This window comes from Centruroides sculpturatus, unplaced genomic scaffold, assembly GCF_000671375.1.
Source record: "Centruroides sculpturatus isolate CEXI.00-Female unplaced genomic scaffold, Cexi_2.0 scaffold124, whole genome shotgun sequence".
NCBI classification, from domain to species: Eukaryota; Metazoa; Arthropoda; class Arachnida; order Scorpiones; family Buthidae; genus Centruroides; species Centruroides sculpturatus.
The window spans coordinates 77,614-100,739 of record NW_019384390.1 but is presented as its reverse complement, the minus strand read 5'-3'; the positions used below and the strand labels follow the sequence as shown (position 1 = coordinate 100,739).

The window sequence follows — 23,126 nt, the reverse complement described above, 5'->3', positions numbered from 1 at the left end:
TCAACTGTTCAGGTGCAACTAAATAACCTAGCAATTTTGTGCATTGAAAATGATTTAGTTAAACAAACAAATTTTAGTGACATGATTGAAAATTTGCTTCGGCAAAAGCCAGAAAATTTATTACGAAATAATTTAATTGATAGGTTATTGGGTTTTGTCTTGTTGATGTGCTTTCTTTTTCAATTTCTGTCATTATTTCAGTTCTTGTGTTGTCTATTTTGTTTTTAATGTTGTTCGTCATCATAAAATTTGTTGGTGTAATTCTGCTTTTGTCTCTAATAAATCTAATTATGTTTTTGTAAATGTATGCTTAATTTGCAAATGAAAATAATAATTTTTGTCATTTAGATGCCTTATCACATCCCAAAGCAGCTGCAAAGGCTGAGTAGTTGGGTCCCTTACCTCACACTACTGAAGTCTCAGGTTCGAGTGGGGGAGGCTCGCCAACGATCCTGATTTGGGGGCCCCACTGTAGGATGTGGAGGCCATGGATTTCACTATTACTTTTTCAGACATTCTTCCACGAATTAGAGTGGTTATAGCACTGATTTTTCGTTTGATAATTTAAGAAACATTGAAGATAGCAGCTTTCAAGATGTTATGTGATAAAGTATCATGTTATAAGTACACTCATCAGTATAATGCATAATAATAATAGTTAGATTTAGTTAACGTTAAGCATTTTTAAATATTTGGTAGGTTCCTGACTTTTGACTCATCCTACGTAATGATACTGAATTAACACTATCTTGTTTAATTGAATCCCAAATTATTTAATTTCCCATATTAAAAATGTTCATTTTATATTGTTTGAATGAATTACATGTCATCACCAATCAAGAGAAAAAAATAACCATTACTGTTTTTAATTTTTCACTAATATAAAATAATTAAATTGCAATATTTATTGAAAAATAGTTATAATAAAAAACATAATATAATAAGGATTTTAATAGAATGCATTAATATTATTTAAAAAATTTAATAGCTATTAGTTGCTAGTAGTATAGTTAAATAAATGTATAAATAACAGTATTAGAATGAGCAATTGTTTACTGTGACATAGTCACAATGCCAGGCTGCAATTTTTAATCATCGTTTAATTTAAAATATCATATGACTTCTGATAAAGACTAAAAGTTCATATATAGTTATCATAATTGGGACCTCTGGCACAAATCCGGTCTCAATTTTCATCTATCTAACTCTGTTCTTCATATTAACAAAGGACAGACAGACAGAAAATACTGGAAGTATATAGATCTGCAATTTGAAATTCCAGTCCAACAAGTAATAAATTATAATTAGTCTGCAATAGTGTCAAGATGTATTAATTATCTTATTTATTATTTAATGCTTTTGATTTTTTAAATAGAGTATCAGATTTTTAAAAATAAACTTACTTTGAGTTGGACAACTGCCATTTATAGCATTTAGATCATCTAAAGCAATAACTCCAACCATTAAATTAGCAATAAAATCAACCTAAAATAAGATTATATACAAGTTTAAAACAAAATTCATTGTAGTAGTTTTAAAATCAAATTATAAAAAACTATACAGTAATACCCTGAACTTACGCGATAGGTGGGACCAAGCGATGACTGCGTAAGTTGGGGTATAATTTCACAATTTGTGTAAAATCCAACTCGNAACAAAAGATGAAGCAACGAGATTTGAAATTTGCATAACTCTAGGTTCGCGTAAGTCGAGGTATTACTGTATAAAACATATTTTATACTCATGTGACCTGAAATGTTTGATGATAAAAAAACTAATTTATATCAAAACTGGCATTTTATTATCAAATGTACTGATTTCAGAATTTGTTTAAAGATTTAAATATGATATTTCTTAAATTATTCTTTGTGTGGCTTATCACCTTTTTCATCTGAGCCATTCAATTATATACACAATTCTCGATGAAATTTTTCCAGTTATTTTTAGGTCAGCAATTAATTTATTTATTATAATATTTAACCTACAATTTGCAATAACAAGACAAATGATAGAATAAAAAATGGAGTTAAGTATAAATGTTTAGGTACTGTACCTACATTAAGCTTAGAACTTTGAAATTTAGTACAATTTTAGAATGTTGATATATAGAATATAAAATTAAACTTTTAAAAGATTTTTTAAATTTTAGTTATTTGTTTTATCTTTTTCCTAAGGATGGTAAATTCATTTACTGAAATTTCTTGCTTTTTGTTATCATATTGTGTTTTTATTTATTAATGTAATGCTAAAAGACAGTTTTTTTTTCCTGTTTAACTAAATCTGCATTCACTTATGAAGATTTCTTCACAAATAAATTGCGATTTCACAATATTCTAATAATTTCTGGCTTAGAATGAATAAAAATTGTTAATTTTTAAAATTAAACATACATGAACTCTATTAAAAATTATTCATCCAAAAACTTGCTCTTCTGTTGTTTACATCTTCATTATCATAGCACTTTCAGGTTTCTATAACTCATCTCCAGGCACATTAACAGTCAAAAATTCAATAAAAATCACACCTCAATAATGTCAGAAAATAACAATGTACAGTAGAATTTTGATTTATCAGATTGCGGAAAAACGAATTTCTTGGAATAATAGATTTTTTCCAGATCCCACCTAATCAATGTAATTTTACTTCCTTTTAGTAGATCCATTACTCAGAATAACAGATTTTTTCTACCCCAAATCTATTGCAAACTTCACGTTTTTTTCAACATTTAGTAAATGAGTTAGTAGGGCTGTGGAGTCGCGTAAAAATCTACCGACTCCAACTCTGGCTTTTCCTTACCATCCAACTCTGACTCCGTTTCATATACATAACAAGTTGGTAAGTAAAAGGAAGTCAGAGTCGGCGGATTTTTTGACGACTCCGACTCCGGCTAAAACACCAAAACTCCACGACTCCGACTCCAACTCCACAGCCCTGTGAGTTAGTCGATGTTTTTTTCAACATATATGTGTTTCTGGAAGTTTTTAGAGTTTGATGATGCACTTGTTAGATTTGGGATATGTACAATTGAAGAATTGTACAAAGAGAGTCAGCCAGCTGATATGATTGAGAAGGCAGAGGTAGATCTAGGTTTCTCGGAGCTTAGGGCTTATTGAAGGCCAATGGGACCCCATTTTTTGTTAGATTAAGAATCTTTAAATTGGGGTTTAAAATTCATTTTTAATAACATCAAAATCAGAGTTAAAATATATTTATTTATGAAATGGTGTTAAATGACAAACTTTATCAGAAAAAGTATTAAAATTTTATGATAATAATTCAATTTTTGTGGGCCCTTGACACTTAGGGCCCAGGGCTTAAGCCCTATTAGTCCTTATGTAGATCTGCTCCTGTAGGAGTCACTTAGTGAACACTGTCACTTATAGTGCCAAAATTTAGCGAGGCCATCGAGTATTTCCAAGTTGTAAAGATCTTCCTGGAGAGCTTTGGCATACATGAACAGGTTATATTGTACTGTACATGACATTGCTAATAAACAATGTTGTATTCAATAGACAAAAAAGTTGCATCAAAAGATACCAAGATAGATGAGGTTTTTAACAAATCAAGAAGCAAAGTGCTAATAAGCATATGTAATTTGCCTCTTTTTATGCTTACAGTAAACTGTACAAAGCTGTATGTAACTGTACAGTACAAAGCTGATGAAAACTGTACAGTATGTACAGTTTTCATCAGCTTTGTCATATACACAAATGGCATAATATACGATCATATACAGCATAATATACAAGTACATTACAAACATTTCAAGTATTGATATTTTCTTATACTGTATTTTTGCGGAATGACTGGCATGCCGCATAAAAACGGGAGACCAGCATGTCAGAAACCCCAGGGTTACCAGCATACTGGTTAAACTGCAACTAAAATATAAAATTAACCAGATCTAACAAAACCTAGTTGTTAATCAAACGTTAAAGAAAACATTCTTCTAAGTAAAATAAAATAATAACATTATAATTTGACCGACTTCAAATCATGAAGAGAGTTTTCATTTACAAGACGATAAAACAATTAATGACTTATTGACGTTAGTAATAGTAGTAGTTAATCAGTGTGGACTACACTGACCATCTACCCTGACCTTAAAAATAACATCTTTCTCTCAAATTTTACACAAAGCCAATGTTAATGGTGTAAGCCAAGATAATTTACAGTAAGTTTCTTAAATTTAATATGTTTATTTTTGCCTTTTTAAATCAAATAACAAAAAAATACACATAATAAAGCACTTTTGGAATTCCACGAGTGTTTTATTCATTAGAAAGACAACCAAAAAAAAAAATTAAACATATAATCATAGTTTTTGATGTAATGCTGACAGTTTCACAGTTTTAGAATAAAAACTCCTTTGTTTTTATAGGATGTAAGTAACTCGTTCATGTTTTTTAATGCACCCTTTAGAGAGGGGTGTATAACCTCACTTAAACCAGCGTGCCAGCTTATCCTGGGGAATGCTGGCATGCCATCTTTTACAATACAGAAATATCTGATTTCATGGTCTCCCTGGATAGACCAGCATGCCAGTCATTCTGTGAAAACATGTTATACAGGGGTTAAAAACTGGGAATTTTTTTGAATAGTGGATATTTTCCTGGATGTGCGAGAAATTCGTTGTTCATGATATAATGGATTCTCAGAACAATAGATAATTTTTGGTGGCCCAAGCGATCTGTTAAAATGAGACTCTTCTCTATATATGACAAATACCATCTTAGGTAAAAAAAACTGTCCTCTCCTACTAAAATCATTATTAATTATAAAATTAGTTAAGAGATGGTGCCTAACGTCTACCTCTAGTGACAAATCATTTTATATCAATCATTTAATTAGCCAAATTCTAGCCCAATCTTTCAGACAATCGTTGGTTATTTCATTCTAAACTCATCCAATACCAATAGTATTCCTACCACTCTCTTTTCAACTGTAATTTTCCCTTTCTTTCTCCCTACAAGAAGAACTCTCAGAGAAAGATTGAGAGAGCATTAAGAGATTTGAGAATGAATAACATGATGACAGCTCTAATGCAGGAAGGATATGATAAAAATGTACATGTTAAATAGAAGAATGAAAAAATGATAGAAAAGTTAAGAGGGAAATTCCAAGTGGGCAGAAAAGACCTCATTTATGAAGATTTAAAAAAAATCAAACCCATGTGTATGATGTTTAAAACAGTGTGGTATATAGAGTAACACAATGCAGTTAACTAAAGAGGAACTGAAAAGGATATAAATTATAAACAATATATTAACATAGTAATATTTTTTTGTCTGAAGTGCCAAATGTGAAGGACTAACTCCTGAACTCCTATGTACGTGATCTCAAATAATGATAACTGTGATAATTAATTTAATGCAGGAAAATAAATGATTGAGAGTATAGCTGAGAGCAAATAACAGAATCCTAAGATCACTCAGCATCAATAAAAGAAGATTTTTTTTTTATTTACAATTAAGACCAAAGTTTTCCGAAAAACAATTATACAAACTTATTAACTAAAAATACATAGAAATCCTCGTGACCAACTGTAACAATGCAACCGGCTGATTTGCACGTGCCAACAAAACAAAGAACTTATTCTAACTTACGTCTATCCTAACTATAACTTAAAAAATATACACAGGAAAAAAGGACCCTTGATCAAGATGAGATTGATAAGAATAGAATTTTTGATAGAAAAAGAAAAGGGTCAAAAAGGGTGACTGGCAAAAATTTTAACCTCGAGTCTGTTGGTCCAGAGGGGTCTTCTTTCCATATTCGCTGATATCTATGTCTTCTCCTTCCCAGCTCTTCTCCTCGAATGACGATTTCTCCCCCTTCCAACAAGGCTCAACAAGCCACAATTGAGTGAAAGGAAATTAATGTATATATGAGGGTGAATATGGAAGGGATATTGGGGTTAGAAGATTTATAAGAACAATAACTTTTACATTATTTATTTTATAACTAATATGTCCAATAGTTTTAAGAATAAAAATGTGTATTATTTTAGTTTTTAATTTGAATGATTTGTCTCACATTTAAATTAAATAATAAAAGGCAATAGAAACAAATCATTTTGTAATATATGTTATCATTTTAACATTTCTTTTATGATGTTGTTGTTGTTGTTATTTATGTTTGTATACTGGCACAATGATTTCTTTTATGAATTACAGTATAAGAAAGGTAACGCATTTATTTACAGGTTTGTCTCAGATAGCGTGAAACCTAACTTAATCAGGGCTCAGATAATTGGGGGTCCTACTATAATAAAAATACTGTTGGAATTTATCACCGGAAGAATGATTATTTTTTAAAAAAGTTTAGAAGGTAAGTACAACAATTTTTCTTTTAGAACATGCTGTGTGTCAAACCAAAATGTTATTATTTTTCAACTGAATACTCGAGGTATAATTTTTAATGAATATGACTTTTTTAATTTGACTGTTAATGTCCCTGAAGATGGGTTGAAGGAACCCGAAATTGCTAAGATAATAAAAATGTAAATGCTAGAAAAGCAGTTTTTGAATGAATAATTTTTAATATATTAATTGAACTGTGAAATAAAAATCTACACTATTTACTAATTACATAAACAATTTACGTCAAATAATTACTTAATTAAAATGTTTTTAATTATCTTGTATTATTATTTGTTCTGTATTGAAAAATATTTTGAAGTTTTGAAGAATCAATCTCTGAAAGAAAATTTTTACCTTATATTTTTTAACCATTCGTAAAACTGATACTTGTGCATATTGCCAACTTTCTCCATATTCATCGGTACTTCGCCATAAAACAGTGAAATCCTTGGATACGTCTTTTCTATACTGAGCTCTAAATGATAAGCTGAAACAATCAAAATTATTTAAATATCAGTTTAATTTTATTATATTAGTTTTAATTTCAAATTTTTTTGTAAATAAAAAAGTTCATATAAAAGTTGTTTTAGCTTATTTATTGAAAAGTTAATCTGTTCATCTGATAAAAGTTTGTAAATCTTCAGAAATAACTGTACAGTTAGCTGAAATATAATTGGGCTAGACAATTTCAGGTAACCAATGATACTTAGTAGAGGAAGAATAGAAAGATAAATGCCTTTATGTTATTTCTTATCATTTGTATGTATTAAATTTTTATTCCCTAACCTATTTTTACTATTGTACTAGAATTAAAATTTATATTTTTATTTTATTTATCCCGCATCAAGATCATGCTTGAAAACTGTATTCTCTGTATTTGATCTTAGAAATAATTTAAGATTTACATATCTTCTTTGGGTTAATAAATAAACAATATACTAATATTGTTAAGAATAATAATTTAAATACTTTTCTTGAAAACATTACAAATAACCATCATTCATTTAGATTGTATGATCAGTTTCTAGTCACAATTAAATATTTCAATATTTTTTGAAAAATTTTAAAGCGATAAAACATCATTATACTTGACTCCCCAACACACCAGGTTGAATATATATTGATTTACTTTAATCAAATAACCAGAGTGTTTATGTTCTATTATTGCAAACGTTTTTGACACCCCTTCTGGGCTCTTCCTTGGGCTTCTATGTATATTCGTTACAAGCTGGCCGTTAAATTCCGAACTCTATTTGAAAGGTATTTGATTTAGGACACAGCATTTAATTTTACTATCAGATTTAAATTGGAAAATATGCGCATTTTGAAACTCGTCGTATTTTTCGATATTTGAATGTCTTGGAACGCATGCACATTTAGTGTCCCAAAAGTCTACATCCAGACTGAGTCAAACAGTCTGGATGTAGACTTTTGGGACTTTTAAACTTTTTGGTGACTTTTTACTAAGATCCTCGTCATCAAAATAACTTGAATTCAATCCTTTTTACTCAGCTCCACGCTTCACCTGTAAACAAACATCAACATAGTTCTATGGGACTAGACTTATGAAACTCCCTGTATCTCTTAGATACTTTCTACAGATACTTTTTTAAACTACACAGATTAATAATTTTTGTCAAAATAATGTATGATATAATAACTTAGATTTACTTAAGTGAATAAATTTATAATAAATGATTCTGACAGTACAATAATTTAGAATAGATATTCTACTTTACGTCACTGTTGTCGTCTCTCCTAAGAATAATTCAATAAAATTACTTTTACTTCAAAATAATTAAAATGATTAACAGAATGATAATGCATTTATTTATCTGTAATGTCAAATTATTGCATTATTTTAAATAGTTTAATTAGCAAAATTATAACAATAATTTTCAATAAAATTCTTAATGTTTAGAATTATAACATATATACTGTAAAATTACATTTAAATAAAATATAATTCTATACATGTATTTTAATGTACAATTTTTTTAAAATTTATGTATAAATGCAATTACTAATACAATAATTTTGTGTGGATAATCCCAAGGCAGTATATAATATTTAACAGTTTATTTTGACCCACAGAAAATTGATAGGGCAGAACCTTAATATAAACCAGTCTATCATATATCCTGTGCTTCTGCAATAGCAATTGAAAGAGTAATGTTTACTGATATGTAGTTTGGATGGTACCATCTCAAACATTAAAACATTTTTATATTACACTTAATTGTAGATATAAATAAAAAAAAACAAAGTAAAAAAATCGGTATACTGAAAAAGAACCTCCTAAACTTCATGTTTGGGAGATGCAAATGCCTAATAAACAACAATTTTTTTTCATTGTATTACTCCCGTTGTTTTATTTATCAAATAATAATTGTTAAAACAAATTCCTAAAGAATTAAACAGGAATTAATTTTAATGTCTGTAATATCCAGTGACACAAATTAAAAAGTTGATTCTTCTTTACTGTAAAGAACTTTAAGGTTAGTTCAGACAGACGTTTACTAGAAAAAAGAAAAGATTTATTTTTACAGAATAAATTTGATTCTCACTACAATTTTGCAAAACAAGAACAATGAAATGAGCATACATACGCCAATAATATAAAGCAATATGATAAAATTTTATCTTTTAGCAGCCAACTTGTTCAAACAAAGATGTGCTTCCTCATATTGTAAAGATTTCATGAATTGTAAAGATCAGATCATCAAATAAAATGCTGAAATCCTGTTTCATTCATCCAATTATTATTTAGAAACATTATATAAAAATTAATTTTACTACTGTTTTCTAAATCAAAAGTTATTTAAATGTNGATATAAAACAAATTTCTATACTGTACAGTTTAAAAAATAAAGCAAATAAACCAAAAATATCATCTTTAGTTTCAATCTTGTTAGCAAAACCATAGAAATTAATGCAGTTGCACGAAAAATGAAACTAAACATTGCACAGTCAAACTCAATATTGTAGAAACAAGTCATTGATATTCATTTTACAATTACGAATTTATACCTTATTAGGATGACAATTAACGTGTTGTTGTGTCTTAATCATCAAAGTTCTGTGAAATGAGATAATTACGGAAATAAGAATAATTACTACAAATTAATCAGCTTTCAAGATACAAATTGTAATAAGAATGTCTAATAACATCAATTAAAGTATGGAGTAAATAAACAAAAATGAATAAAGTGAACTAAGGGTGAGATATATTTATTTGGTGATTCAGAAATAATTACGATGACAGATGAATGTCTGTAACACATAGGTTTTTCCATGTTTTCTAAAGATGTTCTTACTGATTTTAGACAAAGAAAAAGCTGTTTGATGGATTACAATTTAATGCTGATATATAACATGCTCAGTTACATAACAAGCATGCCTTTTCAAATTGCCTTTTAAACACAGATAACTTGCAGGTTATCCACACAAAATTAAAATAAAAATAATGATAATAATAATTATCTTACTTTCCACGGTTGTCAGTGTTCATATAAAACCAAAAGGTAAAGCATGCAGTTAACCATTTTGAAGGTGTTTCAGGGCTAAGAAGCCTAGCTGATCCTCCAGATGTTTTAGCTTCTGCATAGGTAAAGCGACCTAATTTAAATACAATAGAATTTTATTAAAATAAAAGATTTTTATTAATACAAGTAGTAACCAATTACTCTTATATTTTACTCTTAATTAGTAAATTTAAAAATTTATTTATTAAATAAGAAATAAATTAAACTGTTTTGGAATGATAAAACTTTTGTTGATTTTTCATAAAACTTGAAAATGTTATTGGAGATATGGCAACCTTGTTTATCTCAATATGAACAATGCTTATAAAAATTCAACGTTTTTAAATTGCTTACATTAATATTTAGACTGTTATTGATAAGATTTATAATTAATCAATTATGAAAATATTTTTGTATAAAAAAATATAACTTAGTCATTACTTTTTTTATTCTCCATTCTATAAGCATTAAAAGGCCATTTATCAAGCCCATCAGGGGTTTGGTATCTGAATAGTGAAGTATGGGGCCAAACATATCTGGGATAAATAGACAAACCACCTCCTGAAAAATTCCTGAGTCTGCTACGAACTCACATAATGTCTCACTAGACATGGGGCATTCAATGCCTACTTAGAACGCTTCAGGAAGAAAAACTCCAACAAGTGCGACGTCGACATAAATTCTGAAGACACCATAGAACATCTGATCTACGATTGCACCAAATACAGAGACCAAAGACTAAAACTGATGGGGTCTTGTCTCAAGGAAGGTTTCAATTGGCCTCCCGGTGAGCACAATTTCATCAACAACAAAAATTTGATGAAAGCCATCATCAAATTTATTAAGGAGAGTAACGCTCGCAATCCACCGAGTGGCTCTCCCAAAGATGGAGTATAAACATTGTTAACGCTTTGTATATATGTATATATGTTCAAATCTATTTGTTTTCCGATTTTAATAAATGCGAGGCGGTGCTCATGGGTTCCCATGGAGGGGCTCTGGGCTATCTCTTATTTCACACTGTTCTATCTATCTTTATTTCCTCTTCCTCCTAATCATCAACTCTCCTAAACTCTTCTTTCATATTCTTACAGGGCAAAGTCCTAGCTAAAAAGATAGCCCTTCTTAACTGTGAAACAAGAACAAGATTTTTTGACCTGCCTGGATTTGATTGCAGATCCCCAATGGTTGATGCCTTAACTACCTTGGCCATCTGGCTAGCTTAGTCATTACTTATGCTTACAATATTTTATTCAATGATTTAAAATATTTTATGTTCTTTATTGATTTTGATTTGAAAATATAACTAATTTTGGTAATACAGTGCAATCATAAAGTCCAGCACGGTGGGTGGGAGTAGTGCCTGGAAGCACTTCTCCCACCCAGGAAATGACATCACAGGCAGACTATGAATTGAAAAACGTAAAGTAAGTTATGAAGTCACCACTCAGCCAAGCCACATAAGCATGGCCCACTGCATAGGGGCTTTATGATTGCACTGTATAAAGCAAATGTACAGTTTCTTCTAATAATTGAATATACAAATAATAAAAGAACAAACATTGTCATAATGGCAGGTTCATAAAATTTGCTTTCACTCCCTTGGTGGACCTTCTACATATGGTGATCTGCTCAATGAAAATACCTTGAAATTTTGCTAAGACCCATAAACAGAGAAACCAAATTCCAGTAATTGAAAAGTGCAGTTCTCCAACATTTTTAGTTGAAAACAACTTGTGAAATTCCATTGAGCAAAAGCAACTTACCATCCTTTTTCCATCAGCAATTCTCTGCAAGTAATAGAATGTCTTAAATCCATTTTGGTTATCAATGAAGAATATACGACAGTATTGGACTTCCAATCCTTATATCTGTCTATAAGAATACCTCTGTGTTTTTGAGCAATAATGGATTTCCTCTTTTCCAACACCAAGGAAGCATATAAACACCACAAGGACATAATCGAGCTAGTGAATTTAATTTGTTACACATCATCCTTTGAATTTAATGATAAAATCTATCTATAAGGAAGAGATGTACCTATGGGAAGCCCTACATCAGCAATTTTATATGAGTTTGTGTTACAACACATTGAGAACATCTTTCTGCTCAAGTTCCAGAACTTGATCATCTTGTACACCAGACACATGAATGATATATTTATCTTGTGGAGAAGGAAGCCCAACCTATTGCAATTTTTGGAGAACATCAATAACAACCCCTATACAATTAGATCAGAAAAGTGAAACAAGAGTACATTTTCTGTTTTCTGGGCATTCCCATAACATACAGATTCAGAGAAATCTTCACTAGTATCTACAGAAAACATACCTTTCAACCCATTTTAATCTCACACAGTTCTGTAGACCCCAGACACATTGAACTTTCTGCCTTCAGATCCTTGATAAAAAGGGCGTACACTCACTGCGCAAATATTGACTCAGCCACTGGGATTTACTCCATCCCAGTCAACAACTATCATTTCAATTCAAGGCTAGTCTACATAGAAGCCACACTTTGTAATTTACAACAGAGAGTCAAGGAACATAAATAAGAAGCTATAAAAAAAACCTCAGTAACAGCTTATTCACATAATAATGACGTACACGTTCAAATGGATCATTAGGCCCACTTCTAACTTACGCAGCATTGGGTTTCTAGAAAAATTATAAATATATAAAGCACACAAAACATCACACTGCATCAACATAGAGATGTAGAAAACATATAGAAAAATATACATTTTATGAAATGTAATTTATGATCATTTTATTCGGAATTATATCTTACGAATTTTTAAAAATGTTCGATAACTAATTTAATCTAAATTAAAGCTGTGGGCTTGAAGCATTATTTATTATTATTACATTTTAATTTATTAATTCTTAAAATTTTCATATTTGGAACTTCAGTATTTTGAATTTGTAATTATACATTTTAAAGAATTTGAAAAGCTTCTAATTGAAGAAGATCAGTAAAATCTGATTGTAAACGTTTTTATTTCAATAAATTTGTAGCTGGATTTATCAAGGTTTAGTTTATTTGTTTATTTTGGATAATCCAGTTTTGTCACCTGCTCAGACTATTGTTTGTTTACAGACTATTTACAATAAAAATTGCTACTATATTAAATATTGTACTGTACATATAATTAATTTTTGACTGAACTGAATTATATTTCTAGTTTTAGTGTTTTTCTAAAATCTTTTAAACATCAATTAAATTATTAAGAATTTTAAAATTACCACATATATTGTTTATATCCATTTAAAACTTGTTGAATAAAATGTAGAAAGTATACATAAAAAATATATCTAAAATACTCTATGTAATTTTTACTTTATAAGGGTAAAAACCAAAAATTAAAAATTTTTGACAGGTTTCTGTAGTTTTTTTTAATAAGCAAACAAAAAAAGCTGAGTATAATATAGTATAATATAAATAAAGCTGAGTATATGAGTGACGTTTCGCATAACAAATGACCAGGAGAGGGGAAGTTTAGCACGCATTCTGCTAGCATCTTAGTGTCGCTTGTGATGAAACATTTTTCCAAACTTATGTTCATACATATTATGCATAATCAACAACAACTATCGCCTGTTATATAATAAACATGTCAAATGATATGCCAAATTGGGCTATGTAAAGGCTATAATTAAATATTAGAAATTAATTAATTTGACTAGAGGTAGGCAGTTATATGCTGCCATCTTATATTAAATTTAATGATCAATTCAAAATTAAATTTTAGAAATGTCTGAATTAAAAATGAGCTATTTATAATTATTAAATTTAATATGAGATGGCAGCATAACTTCCTACCTCTAGTCAAATTAATTAATTTCTAGTATTTAATTATAACCTTTACATAGCCCAAGAATTTAGCATATTGCTTGGCTGTTTATGAGACAAATTTTTTTGATTTTTTTTTTTGTTTTCTGCAAATCAAATTCACATTCCAGGTTAGTTCATTCCACCCTAGAAGAAAAGATGAAGATGATTCACTCTCCTTAACAATGTATATCATATAATTTTCTTTGAATAAACTTTATACATAATATATTTGAGTATTTTTTCAGCATTAATGCATTATTGTATTTTATATTAGTGTGAGATCCGTGGGATCGTTTATTTTTAATTATTATAAAATTTTTAAAATATTTTATTGTATAAAAATATTCAGAGAAAAATTTTACAAAGAAAGGAAACTGCTGTAGCTCACTTCCTCATGAAGGAAAGTTGAACTTCCTTTCTATGGCAACTCACAGGATGATTCAGATGCGGCCTTTGCACACGTTACTTGGTCGCCTGAGGAAGCCGCTATAAAAAGGGAGTTTCCCGCTATTCCAGGCAGTTCTCCATAAGAAGTAATTGCCACAGAAATTGCAGTTCCTGGAAGAGAATTCGCCATGCATATTTTACAGTTTGAATTGGTCACACTACGCCCTGTTCAATGAAACTACTGGTTCTATTAGATCCTCCGCATATGTATCTAACATTAATGAACTAAGAAACATATTGTTAAGGTAGTATGAATCATTAGAAATATTGTAAACTCTCTCCACGAGATAGGTACAGTTTGTAAGATAGATAGTCTGGTATCTCCATGAGGTTAGGCCTAGATAATGTATTCTCATATCATTTGTATTTTTATTGATCGTTTGTATTTTATTGTATTCATCCATTTAATTTGTTTATAATAAATTTATTGTTATTAGTATCAAATGATCTCCTGCATTTCCCACTCTCTCAACGGTTAACCCTCCTATGATTTATTCAGACGTTGTCACTCGAACGTCACAGATTTATTATTAGAAGTAATCGCGAGTTAGGGCACGTATTTTAAATTTCCTTAACTGGTGTCAACATCCTGAGGTGGATCTTGATTTCACTATCTAGATCCTTATAAACACTTAAAGCCATCCTTTAAGATGACTGTGGGCTAATCTCACGATTAGCTGCCGATTAAGTGGTACACAAGTTCTATCAACTCCGTACCCCCGGCTAGCCCCTCATATTAATTTATATGGGAAAAATTGTTTTGCTTAACAAGTAAGATTTTGGAACAAATTATGCTCATTAAGCGAGATTCCACTGTATTTATTTTTACAAATTAGTTCATATTTTAATGTATTTATTAAAAATAAATACATTAAAATATGAACTAATTTGTATATTCAACCAGCACATGGAATGTGTAATATGATTTGAATCGTTCAATCATTTGTATTTTTAAAGTTGTTTTATGTTCTATCTTTTTAATGTTTGATATTCATAGATTATTTTTTTATTTATCTGTAGCTTGCACTTAACCAAAACTAATCATCTTAATTTCTTAATTTAAATATTTGATTTTGATTTTGAACCAAGTGTTTTGTAACCCCAGATTTCAAGCTGATAGTGTTACATTAAGAGTTCTTTACTTTTTATATTTACCAACTAAATCTAACACAATTATGAAATCCTCAAATTAAAGTGAAGAGCTATGTGCAAGCTCTTTGATTTGTCTGAGTGCTTCACAATGTGTTTGCTGAATTGTCATGCATATGATAAACATATGATTTCAAAGTTTAGCACACAATGATTCCAATGATAAAAATAAAAAACCTATAGTAATTTCAAGACAATAGTATTATTAGTATTAGTTGAAAAATACAAAAATTTTTATTAGAAAATAAAAAAACAAATGCAGTTGACGTTTCGCATAACAAATGACCAGGAGAGGGGAAGTTTAGCACGCATTCTGCTAGCATCTTAGTGTCGCTTGTGATGAAACATTTTTCCAAACTTATGTTCATACATATTATGCATAATCAACAACAACTATCGCCTGTTATATAATAAACATGTCAAATAAACAAAAGTGTATATTCAGTGATTAATAAACCAATGCTGTTCATTTAAACTATAAATATAGAAAAATTCGAATTTAGAACAGCAATATTTGCTAATAAAATATTAATTTACCTTTAAAATTTCCTTTCGTATGATCAAATTTTGGTAGATAAGTATTTGACTTTTTTACAGTCCACCATCCTATTAAACTATCTGTAACTTTTTGACTCTTCCATTTACATGTGGTACCATCTTCAAAATCGCAGAAAAAGTCATTTTTCCCTTCTAAATTTAAAATAGAAAAATTACAAACAGTTGTAATATATTCTACTTAAAATGTCCAATAAATTATTTAATTATTGTAATACTAGTTCACAGAATCATGACATTTTAGAAATCACATGTTCTTAAATGAATTTACTTAATTTTTATAATTAACTAGCTACAAGTACCCGCTTCGCTGGGTTTTTATTTGTTCGTACATTTATATGTAAGATAGTTTTTTTTTTACATAAAAGACTGTTTCTCTTCCTCTACACAATCTTTCTCTGATTCGATGTCTTTCCCTATAATTTTCAAGTTGCTTTTCTGTTTGATTATTTCTGTTTCGATATAGGGGAGATCGGGGCAAGATCGGCATGTTAAGCTTTACTTAAATTTTGTGTAATAAATACTGCTGTAAACTGAAAAAAAAGCTTTGCATATTGTCTATTGGAATGTTNAGTTTGACAATGATGTATGGAACGTCGAGCATGATTCCACTGACGTTCCAAACTTCTAGGCTCACAGGAAGGCGGCGCTGAACGCCCGACATACACGTTTTTGTGTTGAAAACGTCGACTGCAACCTCTCTAGTGGCAAGTTACATCTAAAATTAATGCATGACAAATATTAATTTTAACTGAACTCGTAATGTTACTCTAGATTTAACTTGTGGTGGCAAATATGGCCACAAAAATTTTTTACACCAAAAAATTTCTTTTTAATCACTCATATATATTATAAATATTTGTTCCATTTTCATTTACATATTCCAAAATAATGATCATAAAATTTAAGTTATATGATATAATTGAAATGTGATTTTTAAATTCTGAAATCTCATATATTACATGTATATGAAATTTCAGATAATACAGTGAATTTTTTAATATGAATTATTGGTTGCATTAAAAATTATTTTAATATAATTTGTAATAATAACAATGTAGTTTAATTTTGAACAATTTTTATTGTTATTTTTCATTTGAATTAAATTATTATTCAATATTAAATATTAACAATTTTTCTAAAAAGTCTAGAGTTAGAATTGAATTATTTAATACAATAATTTGGATATTGTTAAACTATCTTTTATGACAATAATAATTAATAAATGTACAATTTTATGATGTATCAAGACAGCATAATTGACAAGGTGCTTACATATTAGACAAGAATTGTCAAATTCTATGAATTAAAGTAACTTTTTAGACATTTCTTAATTCAATTGAAATTATTCCAAAAACTGTATTAATTATTAATGTTATCAGCAGATAGTACATGCCTATTTTCTGTCCAAATTCTTAAATAATTAAATAACTTCATAAATCAGTGTTTGTTTAAATATTCAGATTGTAACAATATAACATTTATAACTTAGTTAAAATATTTCAAGAATTAAAAGTTATACATTTCAAATAAATCAAATTAATATGAAAAAAGTTTTATTAATTTACTTTTTATTTTAATTTAATTAAGTTGGAAATTTTGTCATTGTTAATATTTTATTTCTAATTGTTATAAAAAATTATAATTTAAATTACTTACGTTTTTCTGGAAGACTTGTAGTTGGCCAAAGTGTTGATGAAACTGGAATAAATAATAGTTAAAAATATTAATTTTTCAAATTTGTATACAAAATGTTTTAATCAGTAATATTAACAATAAAACATATTTGTTTTATAAGCGCAATATAGCGTAATAACGATCACTTGGCACGATTTATTTCTTTATTTCAATTTCGTGCCAAGTGATCGTTATTACGCTACATTGCTCTTATAAAACAAATAAAAAATATGATATGGTTTCAAAATATGGAATAAAACATATCTTGACAATAATGAAGATTTCATTTTGATTCATAAAAATTTAGTAAAAAGAGAATTGATTTAAAAAAAAAAATGTAATTTCACAAAGACTAAGTAAAAACAAATTAACCTAAATCACATATAAATATTAAATATTCTTGGTGTTTTTCCTTTTGTCATTTATTTCTTTTTCAATAAGTAAACAAACAAATTTCAGTTTTTACAGAATATAACTTGTAGTAATGCTGTTCTAAGGTTTTTTGGATATGTTAAACATAAAAGTGTAAAAGAAAAATTCCAAATAAGCCTCTTAAATGTTTTTTCACTGTTTATACTATTCTTATTTGTTCTATGTTGTAGTAAATGAAAAATATACAGAATGCCAATCAGTAAGTAGAGATGCATTCCAGGTTATAAGAAAATTTGAGGCATTTGTCCAGAGTAAAGATGAGTTATGAAACCAAACAAACAGCTGAATTATCAGGCTATGAGTTATGAAATATGATTTTATATACAATATTCATTATACATGAACATTGCAGTGAATACAGATTTGAATATTTGAATACAGTTAGCATGAACAAAATATTTCAAACATTTTAATAAAGATAAAGCCACAAGATTAATAATTTAGAAGACTATATTGAGCAATCTATCTGGAATCTAAACTACTATTGAGTTATCAAAATATAATTCCAGAATTTATTTACATCATGTTTTTATAACTAAGTAAATTATTTAGATAAACATCTAGAAATGACAAAAACACATCTAAATAAACATAAATATGTTTAATTATTTTAAATTAACAACATTTAATATATTTATTTTAATTTGTTGTACAGTAGACCCCCCTATAACACTGTAGATAATTTCGTGTTATATGAATTCCATGTTGTACGTGTGAAAATCTGACTCTTATGAGAATTTTAAGTAATATAGAGTTTTTCTTTCATCATTGTTTCCATTATTTCTCCCGTTTTCACCCTTTGCCTGGGGATCAGACCTTGTAACCCCAGGACTTGTACTGCGTCACTTAGAAAGGTGACCTCCTGTGCAGACGGAGTCGTCCAAAGTGACCGCTGAAAAAACCCCCCGCGGAAGATTTATTACGTCAACGAAATCCCAGATTTTTCCCACGAGAAATGGGTATAAAAGGGGAACGCTCCAACACCTCAAGGTGATCGTTGGGGAAAAAAGCCAGGATTCGAACTCCTCCAGCCTCCTCTGCCTTTGGAACTTCGAAGCTTCTGATTGCCAATACAAACGAGGTAAAGACTTAGATTATTTTAGCTTCCCTCTCTCTCAGTATACTCGGAACTTAGAAAATATTCAATAACTATTTTTCTAGGACTTAGAAGATAGTAGGTCGAGGACCTTCGGCAGTCCCACCAACAAGAAAGACGGACATCGGTCATCTGTTATTGTTGCGACATGGAAATATTATCATTATTACTTTCTTACTGTTTAAATTTAAGATGTGCTATCATGTATTTATATTATTTGTGTTATAATAAATATCTCATCTTTGCGTACGATTGACACCTCATCACGACTTCACTACCCCTCCCACTCATTTACCAAAGCCATCCCTGACAACAAAGCTGGTAAGTGGGGAGAAGCACACCGCTCTACCCCCTCAGTTCACATACGAGTCACTTAGATTTTACAAACACGTGAGCCGTTCACAGCCCGGCACATGTATTTGTAAAATCTAAGTGACTCATACAACATGGAATTCATATAACACAGAATTATCTACAGTGTTATATGGGGGGGTCTACTGTAATTTAGAACAAAATAAATGCAATAAAATTTTATTTTTGTATAATTAATTTTATGCTTAAAGATCAAATGTTCAAATTAGTTTCAATCAAAGCAAATATAAAGCAATTCTACAATTAACTTCATGGAACTGATTCAATCAAACAAGTAAGATTCATCTAAATTAGTGTTTCTCAACCTCTAACGAATTGTCGCCCCCTTCAATAAAACCGATACGTAGTATTGCCCCCTTCACTTCAAAATTCCGATGCTGAGGGCCAAGGCTAATGCCAAATTCATACTGCATTGAATAGACTAGTGACTAGTATAATGTTATTTGTTTAATTATTGTACGATATAACAAATAAAATATCCAATTATTCTTAATATAATGTTTTACTATATCGCCCAGAAAATTGTTTTTCGCCCCCAAAATATAAATTGTTACTAATCGCCTCATCAACATGGAAAAACGTCCACATGGGAGAAATATACTCCACGTTAAAAAAAACATTGATCTAAATGGATCAGTAAACTAATAAATTGTTAGTAACAAATTATAATCTGGCATAGTCTCTGTCAATGAAAACTGTTTCTTGTTTCTAGTGAATGTGAGTGATAGATTTAAGAAGAGAATTTCTGTTACTTCAATGTATACTTTTACTAGCACAGAATAATATTTTAGGTATTAACTGCAAATTAAACTATTAATACTTAAAATAAAAATTCTATAATAGAATTATATTTTTTTCGATCAAGATTTTTTATACAAAAGTTCTTTTCTAAAGATGCTCTGTGGAAAATAAAGTAAATGAATTTTTGTAATAATCTAGAAAACTGTTACTAGATGTTTAATAATAAAGAAGCTAAAGATAAACCAAATAAGATTCAAATATACTGTTAAGTTATTTTACTAAATTTTACTTAACATTCTGAATTTATCTGATTTAAAATAATTTGAATTAATTTTTGTTATGTGAGTTTTTTTAACTAGTCTTTTCATTAACCTTATATTTACCATAATCAGATAAAAGATACACGCCTGTAAGTTATTGTATTATTTAAAATTTAAAAAAAGTACATGTATATACTTAAAAACTTAGTCAGAAATTATAATTTCATCTGTTAAATATTTTAAAATATTGACATTGGTAAGGCATCACTTATTTCTGTTTTCATACTATATTTTACTACCTGCTTTATAATTAAGAAACATTTTATTACTTTTTTTTATTTTTTAAAATAATATAATATTCTTACTTGTACATGATTTATTTTTCAAGACTACATCATCAAAGGCAACAAATTCTTGAGGTCCTTTTCCTTTGATCATTTCAAATACAATTTGAAAATTATTTTCAGAAGATGAAGTAGAAAATGATATTTCAGTAGTATTCCAGTTTACATCTGATTCACTTATTTCACTTTTTGACCAAATTATTTCATCTTTAGGAGTAATTTGATCTGAGAGCATATTAAAAGTTCTTTTCTTTACATTAAATGAGCCAAAATCTGAAATAATAAATTAAAATTTAGTATTAAACTTAAATATTACATTATTTGATAGTATGATAACTGATTAAAATTAATAATTTAAAACATAAAAGTTTTAAAATTGATACAATTTTTTTATTATTATTATTATTATTAAGGTGGTGTTGATAGATTGTATCCTACTCGGATTATATACAAGTGCTTAATGCTATGCTGGACTAAGACCACAACATAACTACAGAACATGTTGTTATTATGTTTACATGCAATGCATACTGTATGTGTATCTATGATTAAGAATTTCCTGACTATGTACAGTACATGCATTTAATATGGCAGTCCTCTATATGTGCTGCTGTAAAACACTAGTATGTCTAGACTTTCATGTAGTTCATGCATTATAATAACTGCGCAAGAAAGTACTATTGGCACAATAAGTACCTTATTCATTCTCCACAGATGCTCTATTTCATGGACGAGTTCTGAATATTTACAGTACTAATTTTTTCAGCATATGCATTGATATTTTATATACAGATATGTCTATGATATGTATGATTTTGTTTTGTTTTTCAATGGATGATGTTTGGTCTGTTGTGACGGAATGTTTTTTCTATGATTATGATTTGGTTGGATGTGTTTCACTGGATACATGCCTGTAAGTTATTGTATTATTTAAAATTTAAAAAAAGTACATGTATATACTTAAAAACTTAGTCAGAAATTATAATTTCATCTGTTAAATATTTNATTTGTTTCTTCAATAATTATCTGCAATATGACTTTGGTCACATCCTGTAAAAACTAAAAGACCCAATATACTATTTTGTGATTGTTTTTTATTGTATATCCAACTGGATATTTTAATTTATTATTATTTTTGTAATAATCAGCTGAAATTTGTATGATAGTAACCATAAGATGATTAAAAAAAAACAACTTTTGTCAGTTAGATCAGGGGATGTAATGCTTTATTGTCTGGTTGAAATAAACATATTTGATAAAATATTTATTAATTCCACACAAGAAAGTGTTTGACAAAAGATTTAGTTTTAAAACTAGACAGTATTCTATGCAGTGTTTGTTGAAGTAAACCAAAAGGCTTGAAAATACTTAGACTTATAGCAACAGCTGTAAGACTTTCAATAAAGTAATGTGATAGTTGACTGCAATGAATTTTATGTAAATACATTTAATTACAGTTAATTGTTTATATATATTTCTACAATGTTCTGTCATTCTCTTTTGTCTTGATGATATGTTGCTTAGAGGGTCAATAAACCTAACAGAGGAGGTGGAAAAAAATTGATATATACAGGTAGACAAGAGAATATGGGACATCTCTTTCTTTTTTGTGTGTAGAAGAATAAAGGATGTTACTTTCAATGAGAGGAAGCATAAGTAAAATCACCAGGTTGTAACAGTCCTGATGGCAGTACAAAGCTCCGATGAAAAGAAAGAGAGCCAAGCGTCTTATTATTCCCATTTTTATGATACCAATGAATACTACATTGTCACAATCCACCATTTTGGGACTAGAGATACCTTTCCCACATTAACCCTCCTCATTTCTTCTCTCTACCTATAAGATATCATAAAAATTATAAAACAATTTTTTATAATAATGCAAGTATTTGCAGCATTTAACAAACCAATTAACTATATTTGTAAGTAGTGTCAGACTAGCAACAAATTTGGCCCAGTAATATATACAAAATATGGCCCATATTATATAAATGAGCCTATATTATGGGAATGGCCCACCAGAAAATTTCTGGCTTTCTGTTTGGCAGCCCACTGTTTGTAAGCAGTAACATAAAAAATAAAGGTATCCTTTATTTAGGAATTGTATATAAACTGTAATTATTTAATTAGCAATAGACAGCAATGAAAATGACTTAATGATACTGTGCATATTTTGCATTAAAATATTATTATATAAAAACAGAACAACAGTAAATATAAACAAATGATATAATTACATCTACTGTAATAAATTGTTTAAAAAAATCTTGTGAAATTGCATTGAAACTTTGTATTGTCAATGAAACAAAAAACAAATGTTGGAAATGAATTTC

At 28.8% G+C, this 23,126-nt stretch overlaps 1 protein-coding gene across 1 annotated transcript in view; it reads right to left on the bottom strand.

The window, feature by feature from the left end:
* LOC111618203 (MAM and LDL-receptor class A domain-containing protein 1-like) overlaps positions 1–21,064 on the bottom strand; it is a 28,336-nt gene extending 7,272 nt beyond the window's left edge. The window contains exons 1-6 of the mRNA XM_023359687.1: positions 20,815–21,064; positions 17,531–17,572; positions 15,854–16,006; positions 9,851–9,980; positions 6,717–6,849; positions 1,404–1,485 (exon numbers count right to left, since the gene is read on the bottom strand). Coding sequence (XP_023215455.1) covers positions 1,404–1,485; positions 6,717–6,849; positions 9,851–9,980; positions 15,854–16,006; positions 17,531–17,572; positions 20,815–21,028 — 754 coding nt within the window. The 5' untranslated portion in view covers positions 21,029–21,064. The remainder of the gene's footprint in view (positions 1–1,403; positions 1,486–6,716; positions 6,850–9,850; positions 9,981–15,853; positions 16,007–17,530; positions 17,573–20,814) is intronic.
* Positions 21,065–23,126: the final 2,062 nt, after the last annotated feature.